This window comes from Oncorhynchus nerka, linkage group LG15 (genome assembly GCF_034236695.1).
Source record: "Oncorhynchus nerka isolate Pitt River linkage group LG15, Oner_Uvic_2.0, whole genome shotgun sequence".
Classification (NCBI taxonomy): Eukaryota; Metazoa; Chordata; class Actinopteri; order Salmoniformes; family Salmonidae; genus Oncorhynchus; species Oncorhynchus nerka.
The window spans coordinates 101483259-101502884 of NC_088410.1; the positions used below are offsets into that span (position 1 = coordinate 101483259).

Genomic DNA, 19626 nt, shown 5'->3' on the forward strand with positions numbered 1-19626 from the left:
ATTAAATTGTTGCATGTTGTGTTTATATTTGTTTCTATATATGTTCTGACCATGACAGTTTACAATCTAAGGTAACACCACGTAATTTAGTCTCCTCAACTTGAATGTTTGCATGTATGCATTTGTTCAGTGTAGCAGGCTATACAGAAATGAATGTGATATTTGAGGCTCTCTCTCACTAACCGATTGTAAACACAAACATATATTTCAGTTTGTGAGTGTGATATGAGGGTTTGGACATGTGTTTATTTCCACGTTATAAAATAACGTGTTTTTTTATAAACAATGGCAACACCACCATGGTAACGGTTGATTAGATTCATTAGGGTCCCCGTTAGCCGACGACAATGGAGACAGCTTGTCTTACTGGGGGTCTGACACATAATAAAACAATACATTACAGACTAAATACTTCACAATGTACACACGTTTAAAAACAGTAACATGTAGTGTGTGTATGTATGTGTGCATCTATCAGTTACACGTGTCAGTACATACACACAACCAGTAGGTCACATGGAGGAGAGGCGCTGTGCCACGAGGTGTTGTTTTATTTGTTTTTTGAAACCATAATTCCGATCTGAGCCTTTTCATGTCGGAAAAACGACATTAGTGTCCGACTTTCGGCTGTTGCCTCATCTCTGACTTCACTCCTCCTCGACTTTCGTCTACATTCAGTTGCATTTCCTTACCGCTCAAACTCCCAATAGTGTTCACCTGTCGGCGTAATAAACAAACGCATCAGGATTAAACTGTATATGACGTCCCACTTTTCTCTGACCTCACTCTACCTGCAGAGGATGTGATGCAATGTAGCGCTCATCATTTATGCTGATATCATTTCGTGGCGCACGACCAATGAGAAGTCTCCACTTTCACCACCTGCTAGGAAGACAATTCTATCATTCTTCACCCTCCGTTTAACAACGAACTTCCCAAGTGTGTTCAACCATTACCAAGGCATTGTTTCTCACTGGCATCGGACACGAAACAATTCAGTTGTGTCGTTTCGCTTCCTGTGGGTTGAAATTGCACCAGGATTATTCTTCAGAATTGTTATCGGCGCGAATATAATTGGCGAAGATTTCCAAAGTGGCGCAGTAAGGAAGGTGGTATGTACACTGTAGCGACTGGCTACGATCCTACTCGCTGTGACGGGGAAACGTTGTAGCAACATTGCATGCATTCTTGTGTTGCGTAGCAGTTGTTGGGATTTGGATTACGTTGCCCAGATCTACTTTCAGTTGTAAAACAAACGTTTTCCGACGTTAAATGAATTGTGACTAATGATTTCCTGATATGGGCGAATACACAGTACCATTACTTGTTTGTATAACTAAATATAAGTTAAAGAAACTGCAAAAATAAGTATTACGCTTTATGTAGCCTATAAAGTATTGCCACAGATCTAAAATCTTCCCTCCTGTGTTCATTATTAGTTCCATGGAAATAACTCCATTCCTATGATAGACTTGAACTTCCTTTAGCGCCTACTGTGGTCTTCTTCCCGGGTAGTTGAGGAGCTCCGTTCTCTGATCTGGTCCGAGTTCAGTTTCGATAGCAACAACATTATTTCACCATCACTCAATTCTAGTAAAAAAAAGGTCAATTCTGAAACCGCTTACCTTTAGTCCTACTCAGTAGTGACCCCTCATTCAGGGAAGGTAGAGCCCCACTTTTGTTCACCTTTTTCGTTTTTTTTTGTGTTGCCTGTTTTGCATGTTATTTTGGCATTAATACGTGTTACACATCAGTTTGCAAACAATGTGAAAAAAAGACAAAATAATTGCGTTAATGATAAAGCCACATGCAAACATGGTCTATTTTCCTTTCATGAGTAAGGCATCTCCAAAATGCAAGTGTTTCAGCCGAGCTCAGTGCCTTTTGTGGTGGTGGGGCAGCCAGTAGAAAATACAGAGCTTAGGGGTTGGTAATGTTCTCAAGTTGTGCCGGGATTGGCTCAGTGTTCTGTCACTTACGGGGGACACTACGTCACTGCCAAGTCTAAGGGTAGAGCTCAAAAATTGAATAAGCATGCAGTCAGATTTCTTTATAGTCCTTAATATAGATAGAAAATTGCTGTATTCTAAATCAATCTGATCTTTCTTCTTCAGGTTGTTGTGAAGAATGGAAAGGCCCTTGGATGTTCTGTCAAGAGCTGCGTCGTTAGTGTATGCGGATGATGAGAAACGTAAGTTGCCCTGACTCCCTGGCCCTGACTCCCTGGCCCTGACTCCCTGGCCCTGACGCCCTGGCCCTGACGCCCTGGCGTCACCTGGCCCTGACGCCCTGGCCCTGACGCCCTCGCTCTTGCTTGGAAAATACATAAATGTGATTATCTTGTTGACAACATATGGGCTGTTTTCCTAAAGAAGTTAAATCCGCTTCCTGTTTTGGTTTCCTTGCCCGATACTAATGAAATCCGCAATTATGGTATTGTCCCGGCCCTACCCGTTACCCCTAGCCTACCTTGGCCCTACCCTAGCCATACACTTCTCCTACCTTTGCCCAACCCTGGCCTTATCCATACCCTGGCTTTACCCCTACCCTTATCCTGCCATACCCTGGCCTTATCCATACCCTGGCATTATCCCTTCCCTTCAACCCTATCCCTTGGGCCTACAGTCACTCCTCATGGCTGTCTCAACACATAATCAAGCTTTAATTCTGTCTGGTTGAAAATCCCTTCTAATATTTAGCAGCAGCAAATCCTTCTCAGCGGGCCTGTAGTCTGTAGGTAGGGTTAGGGTAGTCTGGCTAGACTGAGTGAGGAGTAGAGACATGTAGTCTGGCTAGACTGAGTGAGGAGTAGAGACATGTAGTCTGGCTAGACTGAGTGAGGAGTAGAGACATGTAGTCTGGCTAGACTGAGTGAGGAGTAGAGACCTGTAGTCTGGCTAGACTGAGTGAGGAGTAGAGACATGTAGTCTGGCTAGACTGAGTGAGGAGTAGAGACCTGTAGTCTGGCTAGACTGAGTGAGGAGTAGAGACATGTAGTCTGGCTAGACTGAGTGAGGAGTAGAGACATGTAGTCTGGCTAGACTGAGTGAGGAGTAGAGACATGTAGTCTGGCTAGACTGAGTGAGGAGTAGAGACCTGTAGTCTGGCTAGACTGAGTGAGGAGTAGAGACCTGTAGTCTGGCTAGACTGAGTGAGGAGTAGAGACATGTAGTCTGGCTAGACTGAGTGAGGAGTAGAGACATGTAGTCTGGCTAGACTGAGTGAGGAGTAGAGACCTGTAGTCTGGCTAGACTGAGTGAGGAGTAGAGACATGTAGTCTGGCTAGACTGAGTGAGGAGTAGAGACATGTAGTCTGGCTAGACTGAGTGAGACTGAGTAGAGACCTGTAGTCTGGCTAGACTGAGTGAGGAGTAGAGACCTGTAGTCTGGCTAGACTGAGTGAGGAGTAGAGACATGTAGTCTGGCTAGACTGAGTGAGGAGTAGAGACCTGTAGTCTGGCTAGACTGAGTGAGGAGTAGAGACATGTAGTCTGGCTAGACTGAGTGAGGAGTAGAGACCTGTAGTCTGGCTAGACTGAGTGAGGAGTAGAGACCTGTAGTCTGGCTAGACTGAGTGAGGAGTAGAGACCTGTAGTCTGGCTAGACTGAGTGAGGAGTAGAGACATGTAGTCTGGCTAGACTGAGTGAGGAGTAGAGACCTGTAGTCTGGCTAGACTGAGTGAGGAGTAGAGACCTGTAGTCTGGCTAGACTGAGTGAGGAGTAGAGACATGTAGTCTGGCTAGACTGAGTGAGGAGTAGAGACCTGTAGTCTGGCTAGACTGAGTGAGGAGTAGAGACATGTAGTCTGGCTAGACTGAGTGAGGAGTAGAGACCTGTAGTCTGGCTAGACTGAGTGAGGAGTAGAGACCTGTAGTCTGGCTAGACTGAGTGAGGAGTAGAGACATGTAGTCTGGCTAGACTGAGTGAGGAGTAGAGACCTGTAGTCTGGCTAGACTGAGTGAGGAGTAGAGACCTGTAGTCTGGCTAGACTGAGTGAGGAGTAGAGACCTGTAGTCTGGCTAGACTGAGTGAGGAGTAGAGACATGTAGTCTGGCTAGACTGAGTGAGGAGTAGAGACATGTAGTCTGGCTAGACTGAGTGAGGAGTAGAGACATGTAGTCTGGCTAGACTGAGTGAGGAGTAGAGACATGTAGTCTGGCTAGACTGAGTGAGGAGTAGAGACCTGTAGTCTGGCTAGACTGAGTGAGGAGTAGAGACATGTAGTCTGGCTAGACTGAGTGAGGAGTAGAGACATGTAGTCTGGCTAGTGAGTGAGGAGTAGAGACCTGTAGTCTGGCTAGACTGAGTGAGGAGTAGAGACCTGTAGTCTGGCTAGACTGAGTGAGGAGTAGAGACATGTAGTCTGGCTAGACTGAGTGAGGAGTAGAGACATGTAGTCTGGCTAGACTGAGTGAGGAGTAGAGACATGTAGTCTGGCTAGACTGAGTGAGGAGTAGAGACATGTAGTCTGGCTAGACTGAGTGAGGAGTAGAGACATGTAGTCTGGCTAGACTGAGTGAGGAGTAGAGACATGTAGTCTGGCTAGACTGAGTGAGGAGTAGAGACATGTAGTCTGGCTAGACTGAGTGAGGAGTAGAGACCTGTAGTCTGGCTAGACTGAGTGAGGAGTAGAGACCTGTAGTCTGGCTAGACTGAGTGAGGAGTAGAGACATGTAGTCTGGCTAGACTGAGTGAGGAGTAGAGACATGTAGTCTGGCTAGACTGAGTGAGGAGTAGAGACCTGTAGTCTGGCTAGACTGAGTGAGGAGTAGAGACCTGTAGTCTGGCTAGACTGAGTGAGGAGTAGAGACATGTAGTCTGGCTAGACTGAGTGAGGAGTAGAGACATGTAGTCTGGCTAGACTGAGTGAGGAGTAGAGACATGTAGTCTGGCTAGACTGAGTGAGGAGTAGAGACATGTAGTCTGGCTAGACTGAGTGAGGAGTAGAGACCTGTAGTCTGGCTAGACTGAGTGAGGAGTAGAGACATGTAGTCTGGCTAGACTGAGTGAGGAGTAGAGACATGTAGTCTGGCTAGACTGAGTGAGGAGTAGAGACATGTAGTCTGGCTAGACTGAGTGAGGAGTAGAGACATGTAGTCTGGCTAGACTGAGTGAGGAGTAGAGACATGTAGTCTGGCTAGACTGAGTGAGGAGTAGAGACATGTAGTCTGGCTAGACTGAGTGAGGAGTAGAGACATGTAGTCTGGCTAGACTGAGTGAGGAGTAGAGACATGTAGTCTGGCTAGACTGAGTGAGGAGTAGAGACATGTAGTCTGGCTAGACTGAGTGAGGAGTAGAGACATGTAGTCTGGCTAGACTGAGTGAGGAGTAGAGACATGTAGTCTGGCTAGACTGAGTGAGGAGTAGAGACATGTAGTCTGGCTAGACTGAGTGAGGAGTAGAGACATGTAGTCTGGCTAGACTGAGTGAGGAGTAGAGACATGTAGTCTGGCTAGACTGAGTGAGGAGTAGAGACATGTAGTCTGGCTAGACTGAGTGAGGAGTAGAGACATGTAGTCTGGCTAGACTGAGTGAGGAGTAGAGACATGTAGTCTGGCTAGACTGAGTGAGGAGTAGAGACATGTAGTCTGGCTAGACTGAGTGAGGAGTAGAGACATGTAGTCTGGCTAGACTGAGTGAGGAGTAGAGACATGTAGTCTGGCTAGACTGAGTGAGGAGTAGAGACATGTAGTCTGGCTAGACTGAGTGAGGAGTAGAGACATGTAGTCTGGCTAGACTGAGTGAGGAGTAGAGACATGTAGTCTGGCTAGACTGAGTGAGGAGTAGAGACATGTAGTCTGGCTAGACTGAGTGAGGAGTAGAGACATGTAGTCTGGCTAGACTGAGTGAGGAGTAGAGACATGTAGTCTGGCTAGACTGAGTGAGGAGTAGAGACATGTAGTCTGGCTAGACTGAGTGAGGAGTAGAGACATGTAGTCTGGCTAGACTGAGTGAGGAGTAGAGACATGTAGTCTGGCTAGACTGAGTGAGGAGTAGAGACATGTAGTCTGGCTAGACTGAGTGAGGAGTAGAGACATGTAGTCTGGCTAGACTGAGTGAGGAGTAGAGACATGTAGTCTGGCTAGACTGAGTGAGGAGTAGAGACATGTAGTCTGGCTAGACTGAGTGAGGAGTAGAGACATGTAGTCTGGCTAGACTGAGTGAGGAGTAGAGACATGTAGTCTGGCTAGACTGAGTGAGGAGTAGAGACATGTAGTCTGGCTAGACTGAGTGAGGAGTAGAGACATGTAGTCTGGCTAGACTGAGTGAGGAGTAGAGACATGTAGTCTGGCTAGACTGAGTGAGGAGTAGAGACATGTAGTCTGGCTAGACTGAGTGAGGAGTAGAGACATGTAGTCTGGCTAGACTGAGTGAGGAGTAGAGACATGTAGTCTGGCTAGACTGAGTGAGGAGTAGAGACATGTAGTCTGGCTAGACTGAGTGAGGAGTAGAGACATGTAGTCTGGCTAGACTGAGTGAGGAGTAGAGACATGTAGTCTGGCTAGACTGAGTGAGGAGTAGAGACATGTAGTCTGGCTAGACTGAGTGAGGAGTAGAGACATGTAGTCTGGCTAGACTGAGTGAGGAGTAGAGACATGTAGTCTGGCTAGACTGAGTGAGGAGTAGAGACATGTAGTCTGGCTAGACTGAGTGAGGAGTAGAGACATGTAGTCTGGCTAGACTGAGTGAGGAGTAGAGACATGTAGTCTGGCTAGACTGAGTGAGGAGTAGAGACATGTAGTCTGGCTAGACTGAGTGAGGAGTAGAGACATGTAGTCTGGCTAGACTGAGTGAGGAGTAGAGACCTGTAGTCTGGCTAGACTGAGTGAGGAGTAGAGACATGTAGTCTGGCTAGACTGAGTGAGGAGTAGAGACATGTAGTCTGGCTAGACTGAGTGAGGAGTAGAGACATGTAGTCTGGCTAGACTGAGTGAGGAGTAGAGACATGTAGTCTGGCTAGACTGAGTGAGGAGTAGAGACCTGTAGTCTGGCTAGACTGAGTGAGGAGTAGAGACATGTAGTCTGGCTAGACTGAGTGAGGAGTAGAGACATGTAGTCTGGCTAGACTGAGTGAGGAGTAGAGACCTGTAGTCTGGCTAGACTGAGTGAGGAGTAGAGACCTGTAGTCTGGCTAGACTGAGTGAGGAGTAGAGACATGTAGTCTGGCTAGACTGAGTGAGGAGTAGAGACGGGCAGTCTGGCTAGACTGAGTGAGGAGTAGAGACGGGTAGTCTGGCTAGACTGAGTGAGGAGTAGAGACATGTAGTCTGGCTAGACTGAGTGAGGAGTAGAGACATGTAGTCTGGCTAGACTGAGTGAGGAGTAGAGACGGGTAGTCTGGCTAGACTGAGTGAGGAGTAGAGACATGTAGTCTGGCTAGACTGAGTGAGGAGTAGAGACGGGCAGTCTGGCTAGACTGAGTGAGGAGTAGAGACATGTAGTCTGGCTAGACTGAGTGAGGAGTAGAGACATGTAGTCTGGCTAGACTGAGTGAGGAGTAGAGACCTGTAGTCTGGCTAGACTGAGTGAGGAGTAGAGACATGACGGGTAGTCTGGCTAGACTGAGTGAGGAGTAGAGACATGTAGTCTGGCTAGACTGAGTGAGGAGTAGAGACATGTAGTCTGGCTAGACTGAGTGAGGAGTAGAGACCTGTAGTCTGGCTAGACTGAGTGAGGAGTAGAGACATGCAGTCTGGCTAGACTGAGTGAGGAGTAGAGACATGTAGTCTGGCTAGACTGAGTGAGGAGTAGAGACCTGTAGTCTGGCTAGACTGAGTGAGGAGTAGAGACATGCAGTCTGGCTAGACTGAGTGAGGAGTAGAAACATGTAGTCTGGCTAGACTGAGTGAGGAGTAGAGACCTGCAGTCTGGCTAGACTGAGTGAGGAGTAGAGACCTGCAGTCTGGCTAGACTGAGTGAGGAGTAGAGACGGGTAGTCTGGCTAGACTGAGTGAGGAGTAGAGACATGTAGTCTGGCTAGACTGAGTGAGGAGTAGAAACATGTAGTCTGGCTAGACTGAGTGAGGAGTAGAGACATGCAGTCTGGCTAGACTGAGTGAGGAGTAGAGACCTGCAGTCTGGCTAGACTGAGTGAGGAGTAGAGACGGGCAGTCTGGCTAGACTGAGTGAGGAGTAGAGACATGTAGTCTGGCTAGACTGAGTGAGGAGTAGAAACATGTAGTCTGGCTAGACTGAGTGAGGAGTAGAGACATGTAGTCTGGCTAGACTGAGTGAGGAGTAGAGACCTGCAGTCTGGCTAGACTGAGTGAGGAGTAGAGACGGGCAGTCTGGCTGGCTAGACTGAGTCTTAGAAAGTGATGGTCATGTAGTCTGGCTAGACTGAGTTAAAAGTAGGTCATGTAGTCTGGCTAGACTGAGTTAAAAGTATGGTCATGTAGTCTGGCTAGACTGAGTGAGGAGTAGAGACATGTAGTCTGGCTAGACTGAGTTAAAAGTATGGTCATGTAGTCTGGCTAGACTGAGTTAAAAGTATGGTCATGTAGTCTGGCTAGACTGAGTTAAAAGTATGGTCATGTAGTCTGGCTAGACTGAGTTAAAAGTATGGTCATGTAGTCTGGCTAGACTGAGTTAAAAGTATGGTCATGTAGTCTGGCTAGACTGAGTTAAAAGTATGGTCATGTAGTCTGGCTAGACTGAGTTAAAAGTATGGTCATGTAGTCTGGCTAGACTGAGTTAAAAAAGTAGGTCATGTAGTCTGGCTAGACTGAGTTAAAAGTATGGTCATGTAGTCTGGCTAGACTGAGTTAAAAGTATGAAACATGTAGTCTGGCTAGACTGAGTGAAAAGTATGGTCATGTAGTCTGGCTAGACTGAGTGAAAAGTATGGTCATGCAGTCTGGCTAGACTGAGTGAGGAGTAGAGACGGCAGTCTGGCTAGACTGAGTGAGGAGTAGAAACGGGCAGTCTGGCTAGACTGAGTGAGGATTAGAGACATGCAGTCTGGCTAGACTGAGTGAGGAGTAGAAACATGTAGTCTGGCTAGACTGAGTGAGGAGTAGAGACGGGCAGTCTGGCTAGACTGAGTGAGGAGTAGAGACATGCAGTCTGGCTAGACTGAGTGAGGAGTAGAGACGGGCAGTCTGGCTAGACTGAGTGAGGAGTAGAGACATGCAGTCTGGCTAGACTGAGTGAGGAGTAGAGACGGGCAGTCTGGCTAGACTGAGTGAGGAGTAGAGACGGGCAGTCTGGCTAGACTGAGTGAGGATTAGAGACATGCAGTCTGGCTAGACTGAGTGAGGAGTAGAGACATGCAGTCTGGCTAGACTGAGTGAGGAGTAGAGACATGCAGTCTGGCTAGACTGAGTGAGGAGTAGAGACGGGCAGTCTGGCTAGACTGAGTGAGGATTAGAGACATGCAGTCTGGCTAGACTGAGTGAGGAGTAGAGACGGGCAGTCTGGCTAGACTGAGTGAGGAGTAGAGACGGGCAGTCTGGCTAGACTGAGTGAGGAGTAGAGACATGCAGTCTGGCTAGACTGAGTGAGGAGTAGAGACGGGCAGTCTGGCTAGACTGAGTGAGGAGTAGAGACATGCAGTCTGGCTAGACTGAGTGAGGAGTAGAGACATGCAGTCTGGCTAGACTGAGTGAGGAGTAGAGACGGGCAGTCTGGCTAGACTGAGTGAGGAGTAGAGACATGCAGTCTGGCTAGACTGAGTGAGGAGTAGAGACATGCAGTCTGGCTAGACTGAGTGAGGAGTAGAGACGGGCAGTCTGGCTAGACTGAGTGAGGAGTAGAGACGGGCAGTCTGGCTAGACTGAGTGAGGAGTAGAGACGGGCAGTCTGGCTAGACTGAGTGAGGAGTAGAGACGGGCAGTCTGGCTAGACTGAGTGAGGAGTAGAGACGGGCAGTCTGGCTAGACTGAGTGAGGAGTAGAGACGGGCAGTCTGGCTAGACTGAGTTAGGAGTAGAGACGGGCAGTCTGGCTAGACTGAGTGAGGAGTAGAGACATGCAGTCTGGCTAGACTGAGTGAGGAGTAGAGACATGCAGTCTGGCTAGACTGAGTGAGGAGTAGAGACGGGCAGTCTGGCTAGACTGAGTGAGGAGTAGAGACGGGCAGTCTGGCTAGACTGAGTGAGGAGTAGAGACGGGCAGTCTGGCTAGACTGAGTGAGGAGTAGAGACGGGCAGTCTGGCTAGACTGAGTGAGGAGTAGAGACGGGCAGTCTGGCTAGACTGAGTGAGGAGTAGAGACATGGGCAGTCTGGCTAGACTGAGTGAGGAGTAGAGACATGTAGTCTGGCTAGACTGAGTGAGGAGTAGAGACGGGTAGTCTGGCTAGACTGAGTGAGGAGTAGAGACATGTAGTCTGGCTAGACTGAGTGAGGAGTAGAGACGGGCAGTCTGGCTAGACTGAGTGAGGAGTAGAGACGGGTAGTCTGGCTAGACTGAGTGAGGAGTAGAGACATGTAGTCTGGCTAGACTGAGTGAGGAGTAGAGACCTGTAGTCTGGCTAGACTGAGTGAGGAGTAGAGACCTGTAGTCTGGCTAGACTGAGTGAGGAGTAGAGACATGCAGTCTGGCTAGACTGAGTGAGGAGTAGAGACATGTAGTCTGGCTAGACTGAGTGAGGAGTAGAGACCTGTAGTCTGGCTAGACTGAGTGAGGAGTAGAGACATGCAGTCTGGCTAGACTGAGTGAGGAGTAGAAACATGTAGTCTGGCTAGACTGAGTGAGGAGTAGAGACCTGCAGTCTGGCTAGACTGAGTGAGGAGTAGAGACCTGCAGTCTGGCTAGACTGAGTGAGGAGTAGAGACGGGTAGTCTGGCTAGACTGAGTGAGGAGTAGAGACATGTAGTCTGGCTAGACTGAGTGAGGAGTAGAAACATGTAGTCTGGCTAGACTGAGTGAGGAGTAGAGACATGTGGTCTGGCTAGACTGAGTGAGGAGTAGAGACCTGCAGTCTGGCTAGACTGAGTGAGGAGTAGAGACGGGCAGTCTGGCTAGACTGAGTGAGGAGTAGAGACGGGTAGTCTGGCTAGACTGAGTGAGGAGTAGAAACATGTAGTCTGGCTAGACTGAGTGAGGAGTAGAGACGGGCAGTCTGGCTAGACTGAGTGAGGAGTAGAGACATGTAGTCTGGCTAGACTGAGTGAGGAGTAGAGACGGGTAGTCTGGCTAGACTGAGTTAAAAGTATGGTCATGTAGTCTGGCTAGACTGAGTTAAAAGTATGGTCATGTAGTCTGGCTAGACTGAGTTAAAAGTATGGTCATGTAGTCTGGCTAGACTGAGTGAGGAGTAGAGACATGTAGTCTGGCTAGACTGAGTTAAAAGTATGGTCATGTAGTCTGGCTAGACTGAGTTAAAAGTATGGTCATGTAGTCTGGCTAGACTGAGTTAAAAGTATGGTCATGTAGTCTGGCTAGACTGAGTTAAAAGTATGGTCATGTAGTCTGGCTAGACTGAGTTAAAAGTATGGTCATGTAGTCTGGCTAGACTGAGTTAAAAGTATGGTCATGTAGTCTGGCTAGACTGAGTTAAAAGTATGGTCATGTAGTCTGGCTAGACTGAGTTAAAAGTATGGTCATGTAGTCTGGCTAGACTGAGTTAAAAGTATGGTCATGTAGTCTGGCTAGACTGAGTGAGGAGTAGAGACGTGTAGTCTGGCTAGACTGAGTGAGGAGTAGAGACGGGCAGTCTGGCTAGACTGAGTGAGGAGTAGAGACGGGCAGTCTGGCTAGACTGAGTGAGGAGTAGAAACATGTAGTCTGGCTAGACTGAGTGAGGAGTAGAGACGGGCAGTCTGGCTAGACTGAGTGAGGATTAGAAACATGTAGTCTGGCTAGACTGAGTGAGGAGTAGAGACGTGTAGTCTGGCTAGACTGAGTGAGGAGTAGAAACATGTAGTCTGGCTAGACTGAGTGAGGAGTAGAGACGGGCAGTCTGGCTAGACTGAGTGAGGAGTAGAAACATGTAGTCTGGCTAGACTGAGTGAGGAGTAGAGACGGGCAGTCTGGCTAGACTGAGTGAGGAGTAGAAACATGTAGTCTGGCTAGACTGAGTGAGGAGTAGAGACATGTAGTCTGGCTAGACTGAGTGAGGAGTAGAGACGGGTAGTCTGGCTAGACTGAGTTAAAAGTATGGTCATGTAGTCTGGCTAGACTGAGTTAAAAGTATGGTCATGTAGTCTGGCTAGACTGAGTTAAAAGTATGGTCATGTAGTCTGGCTAGACTGAGTGAGGAGTAGAGACATGTAGTCTGGCTAGACTGAGTTAAAAGTATGGTCATGTAGTCTGGCTAGACTGAGTTAAAAGTATGGTCATGTAGTCTGGCTAGACTGAGTTAAAAGTATGGTCATGTAGTCTGGCTAGACTGAGTTAAAAGTATGGTCATGTAGTCTGGCTAGACTGAGTTAAAAGTATGGTCATGTAGTCTGGCTAGACTGAGTTAAAAGTATGGTCATGTAGTCTGGCTAGACTGAGTTAAAAGTATGGTCATGTAGTCTGGCTAGACTGAGTTAAAAGTATGGTCATGTAGTCTGGCTAGACTGAGTTAAAAGTATGGTCATGTAGTCTGGCTAGACTGAGTTAAAAGTATGGTCATGTAGTCTGGCTAGACTGAGTGAGGAGTCGAGACGGGCAGTCTGGCTAGACTGAGTGAGGAGTAGAGACGGGCAGTCTGGCTAGACTGAGTGAGGAGTAGGGACGGGCAATCTGGCTAGACTGAGTGAGGAGTAGAGACATGCAGTCTGGCTAGACTGAGTGAGGAGTAGAGACGGGCAGTCTGGCTAGACTGAGTGAGGAGTAGAGACGGGCAGTCTGGCTAGACTGAGTGAGGAGTAGAGACGGGCAGTCTGGCTAGACTGAGTGAGGAGTAGAGACATGCAGTCTGGCTAGACTGAGTGAGGAGTAGAGACGGGCAGTCTGGCTAGACTGAGTGAGGAGTAGAGACGGGCAGTCTGGCTAGACTGAGTGAGGATTAGAGACATGCAGTCTGGCTAGACTGAGTGAGGAGTAGAGACATGCAGTCTGGCTAGACTGAGTGAGGAGTAGAGACGGGCAGTCTGGCTAGACTGAGTGAGAGTAGAGACGGGCAGTCTGGCTAGACTGAGTGAGGAGTAGAGACATGCAGTCTGGCTAGACTGAGTGAGGAGTAGAGACATGCAGTCTGGCTAGACTGAGTGAGGAGTAGAGACGGGCAGTCTGGCTAGACTGAGTGAGGAGTAGAGACATGCAGTCTGGCTAGACTGAGTGAGGAGTAGAGACGGGCAGTCTGGCTAGACTGAGTGAGGAGTAGAGACGGGCAGTCTGGCTAGACTGAGTGAGGAGTAGAGACGGGCAGTCTGGCTAGACTGAGTGAGGAGTAGAGACGGGCAGTCTGGCTAGACTGAGTGAGGAGTAGAGACGGGCAGTCTGGCTAGACTGAGTGAGGAGTAGAGACGGGCAGTCTGGCTAGACTGAGTGAGACGGGAGTAGAGACGGGCAGTCTGGCTAGACTGAGTGAGGAGTAGAGACGGGCAGTCTGGCTAGACTGAGTGAGGAGTAGAGACGGGCAGTCTGGCTAGACTGAGTGAGGGTAGAGACGGGCAGTCTGGCTAGACTGAGTGAGGAGTAGAGACGGGCAGTCTGGCTAGACTGAGTGAGGAGTAGAGACGGGCAGTCTGGCTAGACTGAGTGAGGAGTAGAGACGGGCAGTCTGGCTAGACTGAGTGAGGAGTAGAGACGGGCAGTCTGGCTAGACTGAGTGAGGAGTAGAGACGGGCAGTCTGGCTAGACTGAGTGAGGAGTAGAGACGGGCAGTCTGGCTAGACTGAGTGAGGAGTAGAGACGGGCAGTCTGGCTAGACTGAGTGAGGAGTAGAGACGGGCAGTCTGGCTAGACTGAGTGAGTCTGGCTAGGAGTAGAGACGGGCAGTCTGGCTAGACTGAGTGAGGAGTAGAGACGGGCAGTCTGGCTAGACTGAGTGAGGAGTAGAGACGGGCAGTCTGGCTAGACTGAGTGAGGAGTAGAGACGGGCAGTCTGGCTAGACTGAGTGAGACTGAGTGAGTAGAGAGACGGGCAGTCTGGCTAGACTGAGTGAGGAGTAGAGACGGGCAGTCTGGCTAGACTGAGTGAGGAGTAGAGACGGGCAGTCTGGCTAGACTGAGTGAGGAGTAGAGACTGGCAGTCTGGCTAGACTGAGTGAGGAGTAGAGACGGGCAGTCTGGCTAGACTGAGTGAGGAGTAGAGACGGGCAGTCTGGCTAGACTGAGTGAGGAGTAGAGACGGGCAGTCTGGCTAGACTGAGTGAGGAGTAGAGACGGGCAGTCTGGCTAGACTGAGTGAGGAGTAGAGACGGGCAGTCTGGCTAGACTGAGTGAGGAGTAGAGACGGGCTGTAGCTCAACACAATCCCAGCAGGGAAAATATGCTGTTCTTTCTTTTCAAAAGTGTTATAATTTAGCTGCTGAGAGAAGAGTTGTTTCTTTTCGATTTAATTTTATTAACCTCTGTAGGGGAGTTGGTCTGTGTTTTCAGTGACATTTTAAGGGCTTTATTGGCATGGGAAACATATTTTAACATTGCCAAAGCAAGTGAACTAGATAATTCAGTAAATATTGGCTTAACAGTAAACATTACACTCACAAAAGTTCCAAAAGATTAAAGACATTTCAAATGTCGTATATGTACATTATTGTAACGATGTGCAAATAGTTAAAGTAGAAAAGGGAAAATAAATAAACATAAATATGGGTTGTGCTTTTTGTTGTGGCAACAGGTCGCACATCTTGCTTCTGTGATGTCACACTGTGGTATTTCACCCAATAGCTATGGGAGATTATCAAACTATAATTATTACATAAAGAATTCACAATTTTAGATATCTTGTGTAATCTGAAGGAAATATGTCTGTCTAATAGGGCCATACATTGGGCAGGAGATTAGGAAGTACAGCTCAGTTTCCACCTCATTTTGTAGGCAGTGTGCAGTGTTCTCTTGCTAGTTGCAACTTGCTAGTTGTTCTGGGTGTAGAGATTGGAGTCCATGGAAGGCTATTCACAAAGACTATTGGAGTACTGCTACTGGTGCTATAGATTATAATGAATTAGACAGGGTGGGACCTGATCCTAGGTCAGCACTACTGCTACTGGTGCTATAGATTATAATGAATTAGACAGGGTGGGACCTGATCCTAGGTCAGCACTACTGGTGCTATAGATTATAATGAATTAGACAGGGTGGGACCTGATCCTAGGTCAGCACTACTGCTACTGGTGCTATAGATTATAATGAATAAGACAGGGTGAGACCTGATCCTAGGTCAGCACTACTGCTACTGGTGCTATAGATTATAATGAATTAGACAGGGTGGGACCTGATCCTAGGTCAGCACTACTGGTGCTATAGATTATAATGAATAAGACAGGGTGGGACCTGATCCTAGGTCAGCACTACTGGTGCTATAGATTATAATGAATTAGACAGGGTGGGACCTGATCCTAGGTCAGCACTACTGCTACTGGTGCTATAGATTATAATGAATTAGACAGGGTGGGACCTGATCCTAGGTCAGCACTAATGGTGCTATAGATTATAATGAATTAGACAGGGTGGGACCTGATCCTAGGTCAGCACTACTGCTACGGGTGCTATAGATTATAATGAATTAGACAGGGTGGGACCTGATCCTAGGTCAGCACTACTGGTGCTATAGATTATAATGAATAAGACAGGGTGGGACCTGATCCTAGGTCAGCACTACTGGTGCTATAGATTATAATGAATTAGACAGGGTGGGACCTGATCCTAGGTCAGCACTACTGCTACTGGTGCTATAGATTATAATGAATTAGACAGGGTGGGACCTGATCCTAGGTCAGCACTACTGGTGCTATAGATTATAATGAATTAGACAGGGTGGGACCTGATCCTAGGTCAGCACTACTGCTACTGGTGCTATAGATTATAATGAATTAGACAGGGTGGGACCTGATCCTAGGTCAGCACTACTGCTACTGGTGCTATAGATTATAATGAATTAGACAGGGTGGGACCTGATCCTAGGTCAGCACTACTGCTACAGGTGCTATAGATTATAATGAATTAGACAGGGTGGGACCTGATCCTAGGTCAGCACTAATTGTGCTATAGATTATAATGAATTAGACACGGTGGGACCTGATCCTAGGTCAGCACTACTGCTACTGGTGCTATAGATTATAATGAATTAGACAGGGTGGGACCTGATCCTAGGTCAGCACTAATGGTGCTATAGATTATAATGAATTAGACAGGGTGGGACCTGATCCTAGGTCAGCACTACTACCCAGATTCTTTGTGAATAGGTACCATTGTCTTCAGTGGTAAGTGTTTTAATCTGTCAGATCAGGCCTGGCATCATGTAGCTCGTTTCCCATCCCGTGTTGAGTGTCTGCTTTACTATGCTGGTCTCTCTGCCTTACCATGCTGTTCTCTCTGCTTTACCATGCTGTTCTCTCTGCTTTACCATGCTGTTCTCTCTGCTTTACCATGCTGTTCTCTCTGCTTTACCATGCTGGTCTCTCTGCTTTACCATGCCGGTCTCTCTGCTTTACCATGCCGGTCTCTCTGCTTTACCATGCCGTTCTCTCTGCTTTACCATGCCGGTCTCTCTGCTTTACCATGCCGGTCTCTCTGCTTTACCATGCCGGTCTCTCTGCTTTACCATGCCGGTCTCTCTGCTTTACCATGCCGGTCTCTCTGCTTTACCATGCCGTTCTCTCTGCTTTACCATGCCCTTCTCTCTGCTTTACCATGCTGTTCTCTCTGCTTTACCATCTGCTTTACCATGCTGTTCTCTCTGCTTTACCATGCTGTTCTCTCTGCTTTACCATCTGCTTTACCATGCTGTTCTCTCTGCTTTACCATCTGCTTTACCATGCTGTTCTCTCTGCTTTACCATCTGCTTTACCATGCTGTTCTCTCTGCCTTACCATGCTGTTCTCTGCCTTACCATGCTGTTCTCTCTTCTTTACCATGCTGTTCTCTCTTCTTTACCATGCTGTTCTCTCTGCTTTACCATGCTGTTCTCTCTGCTTTACCATGCTGTTCTCTCTGCTTTACCATGCTGTTCTCTCTGCCTTTACCATGCTGTTCTCTCTGCTTTACCATGCTGTTCTCTCTGCTTTACCATGCTGTTCTCTCTGCTTTACCATGCTGTTCTCTGCCTTACCATGCTGTTCTCTCTGCTTTACCATGCTGTTTTCTCTGCTTTACCATGCTGTTCTCTCTGCTTTACCATGCCGTTCTCTCTGCTTTACCATGCTGTTCTCTCTGCTTTACCATGCTTTACCATGCCGTTCTCTCTGCTTTACCATGCCGTTCGCTCTGCTTTACCATCTGCTTTACCATGCTGTTCTCTCTGCCTTACCATGCTGTTCTCTGTCTTACCATGCTGTTCTCTGCTTTACCATGCTGTTCTCTCTGCTTTACCATGCTGTTCTCTCTGCTTTACCATGCTGGTCTCTCTGCTTTACCATGCTGGTCTCTCTGCTTTACCATGCTGGTCTCTCTGCTTTACCATGCTGGTCTCTCTGCCTTACCATGCTGTTCTCTCTGCTTTACCATGCCGTTCTCTCTGCTTTACCATGCTGTTCTCTCTGCCTTACCATGCTGGTCTCTGCCTTACCATGCTGTTCTCTCTGCCTTACCATGTTCTCTCTGTTACCATCGTTCTCTTTACCATGCCGTTTCTCTGCCTTACCATGCCATTCTCTGCTTTACCATGCCGTTCTCTGCTTTACCATGCTGTTCTCTCTGCCTTACCATGCTGTTCTCTGCCTTACCATGCTGTTCTCTCCTTTACCATGCTGTTCTCTGCTTTACCATGCTGTTCTCTGCTTTACCATGCTGGTCTCTCTGCTTTACCATGCTGGTCTCTCTGCTTTACCATGCTGGTCTCTCTGCTTTACCATGCTTTTCTCTCTGCTTTACCATGCTGGTCTCTCTGCTTTACCATGCTTTTCTCTCTGCTTTACCATGCCGGTCTCTCTGCTTTACCATGCTGTTCTCTGCTTTACCATGCCGTTCTCTCTGCTTTACCATGCCGTTCTCTCTGCTTTACCATGCCGTTCTCTCTGCTTTACCATGCCGTTCTCTGCTTTACCATGCCGTTCTCTCTGCTTTACCATGCCGTTCTCTCTGCTTTACCATGCCGGTCTCTCTGCTTTACCATGCTGTTCTCTGCTTTACCATGCCGTTCTCTCTGCTTTACCATGCTTTTCTCTCTGCTTTACCATGCCGGTCTCTCTGCTTTACCATGCCGTTCTCTCTGCTTTACCATGCCGTTCTCTCTGCTTTACCATGCCGTTCTCTCTTCCTTACCATGCTGTTCTCTCTAACATGTCAACTGAGCATGGTAGTGTATCGGTGAGCCACTATTCTGGCCTTCCAAAATAAATACAAAATAAAGGCCAAAAAGGCCTTAAGGTGTTGGTTTTAAATTTTAAACAATAAATACGCTTTTTATTTGATTTCATGGTCCTCCCAAGAGTTGCTGAATGTCTCCTACTTATTTCAGTTGTCTCCTCGGGTTCGTACACCTTGGTTGGAGAGCGAGCCTCTCTCTCCTTGTGAGAGGTTCTGCTGGTCTTCTCATGTCTCCTGTATTGGTGGTGGTGAGGGCACCACTCTGGTCTTCTCATGTCTCCTGTATTGGTGGTGGTGAGGGCACCACTCTGGTCTTCTCATGTCCCCCCTGTATTGGTGGTGGTGAGGGCACCACTCTGGTCTTCTCATGTCTCCTGTATTGGTGGTGGTGAGGGCACCACTCTGGTCTTCTCATGTCTCCTGTATTGGTGGTGGTGAAGGCACCACTCTGGTCTTCTCATGTCTCCTGTATTGGTGGTGGTGAGGGCACCACTCTGGTCTTCTCATGTCTCCTGTATTGATGGTGGTGAAGGCACCACTCTGGTCTTCTCATGTCCCCTGTATTGATGGTGGTGAGGGCACCACTGGTCTTCTCATGTCCCCTGTATTGATGGTGGTGAGGGCACCACTCTGGTCTTCTCATGTCTCCTGTATTGATGGTGGTGAGGGCACCACTGGTCTTCTCATGTCCCCTGTATTGATGGTGGTGAGGGCACCACTCTGGTCTTCTCATGTCTCCTGTATTGATGGTGGTGAGGGCACCACTCTGGTCTTCTCATGTCTCCTGTATTGGTGGTGGTGAAGGCACCACTCTGGTCTTCTCATGTCTCCTGTATTGGTGGTGGTGAGGGCACCACTCTGGTCTTCTCATGTCTCCTGTATTGGTGGTGGTGAGGGCACCACTCTGGTCTTCTCATGTCTCCTGTATTGGTGGTGGTGAAGGCACCACTCTGGTCTTCTCATGTCTCCTGTATTGGTGGTGGTGAAGGCACCACTGGTCTTCTCATGGCCCCTGCTGGGGTTTTATTTTTTTCCCAGGGCTGTTGCCACTTGCTGTTGATGTTGTGTGTAGCCTCTCTGTCCCAACACAATACAGACAACCTGTTCCACAATAGACTCGGCCCCACGGCCCAACAACCAAGGAAGACACTGGAAGATCCTCCCACTTGTTTGCATTTATGACACTTGGAATGTTCTGGCTTGCAGCAACATTTGAGAGGGAGAGTCTCCCTGGCTGAGCTACATTACACTATACTACGCTGAACAACTAAACAAGTGC

General features: G+C 48.1%; 1 protein-coding gene across 1 annotated transcript in view; it reads left to right on the forward strand.

Annotated features, from left to right (window-relative positions):
• Positions 1-906: 906 nt before the first annotated feature.
• LOC115127006 (transcription cofactor vestigial-like protein 4) overlaps positions 907-19626 on the forward strand; it is a 116895-nt gene continuing 98175 nt past the window's right edge. Inside the window, exons 1-2 of the mRNA XM_065002101.1 lie at positions 907-1112; positions 2115-2191. Of these exons, the coding sequence (XP_064858173.1) occupies positions 2128-2191 (64 nt within the window). The 5' untranslated portion in view covers positions 907-1112; positions 2115-2127. The remainder of the gene's footprint in view (positions 1113-2114; positions 2192-19626) is intronic.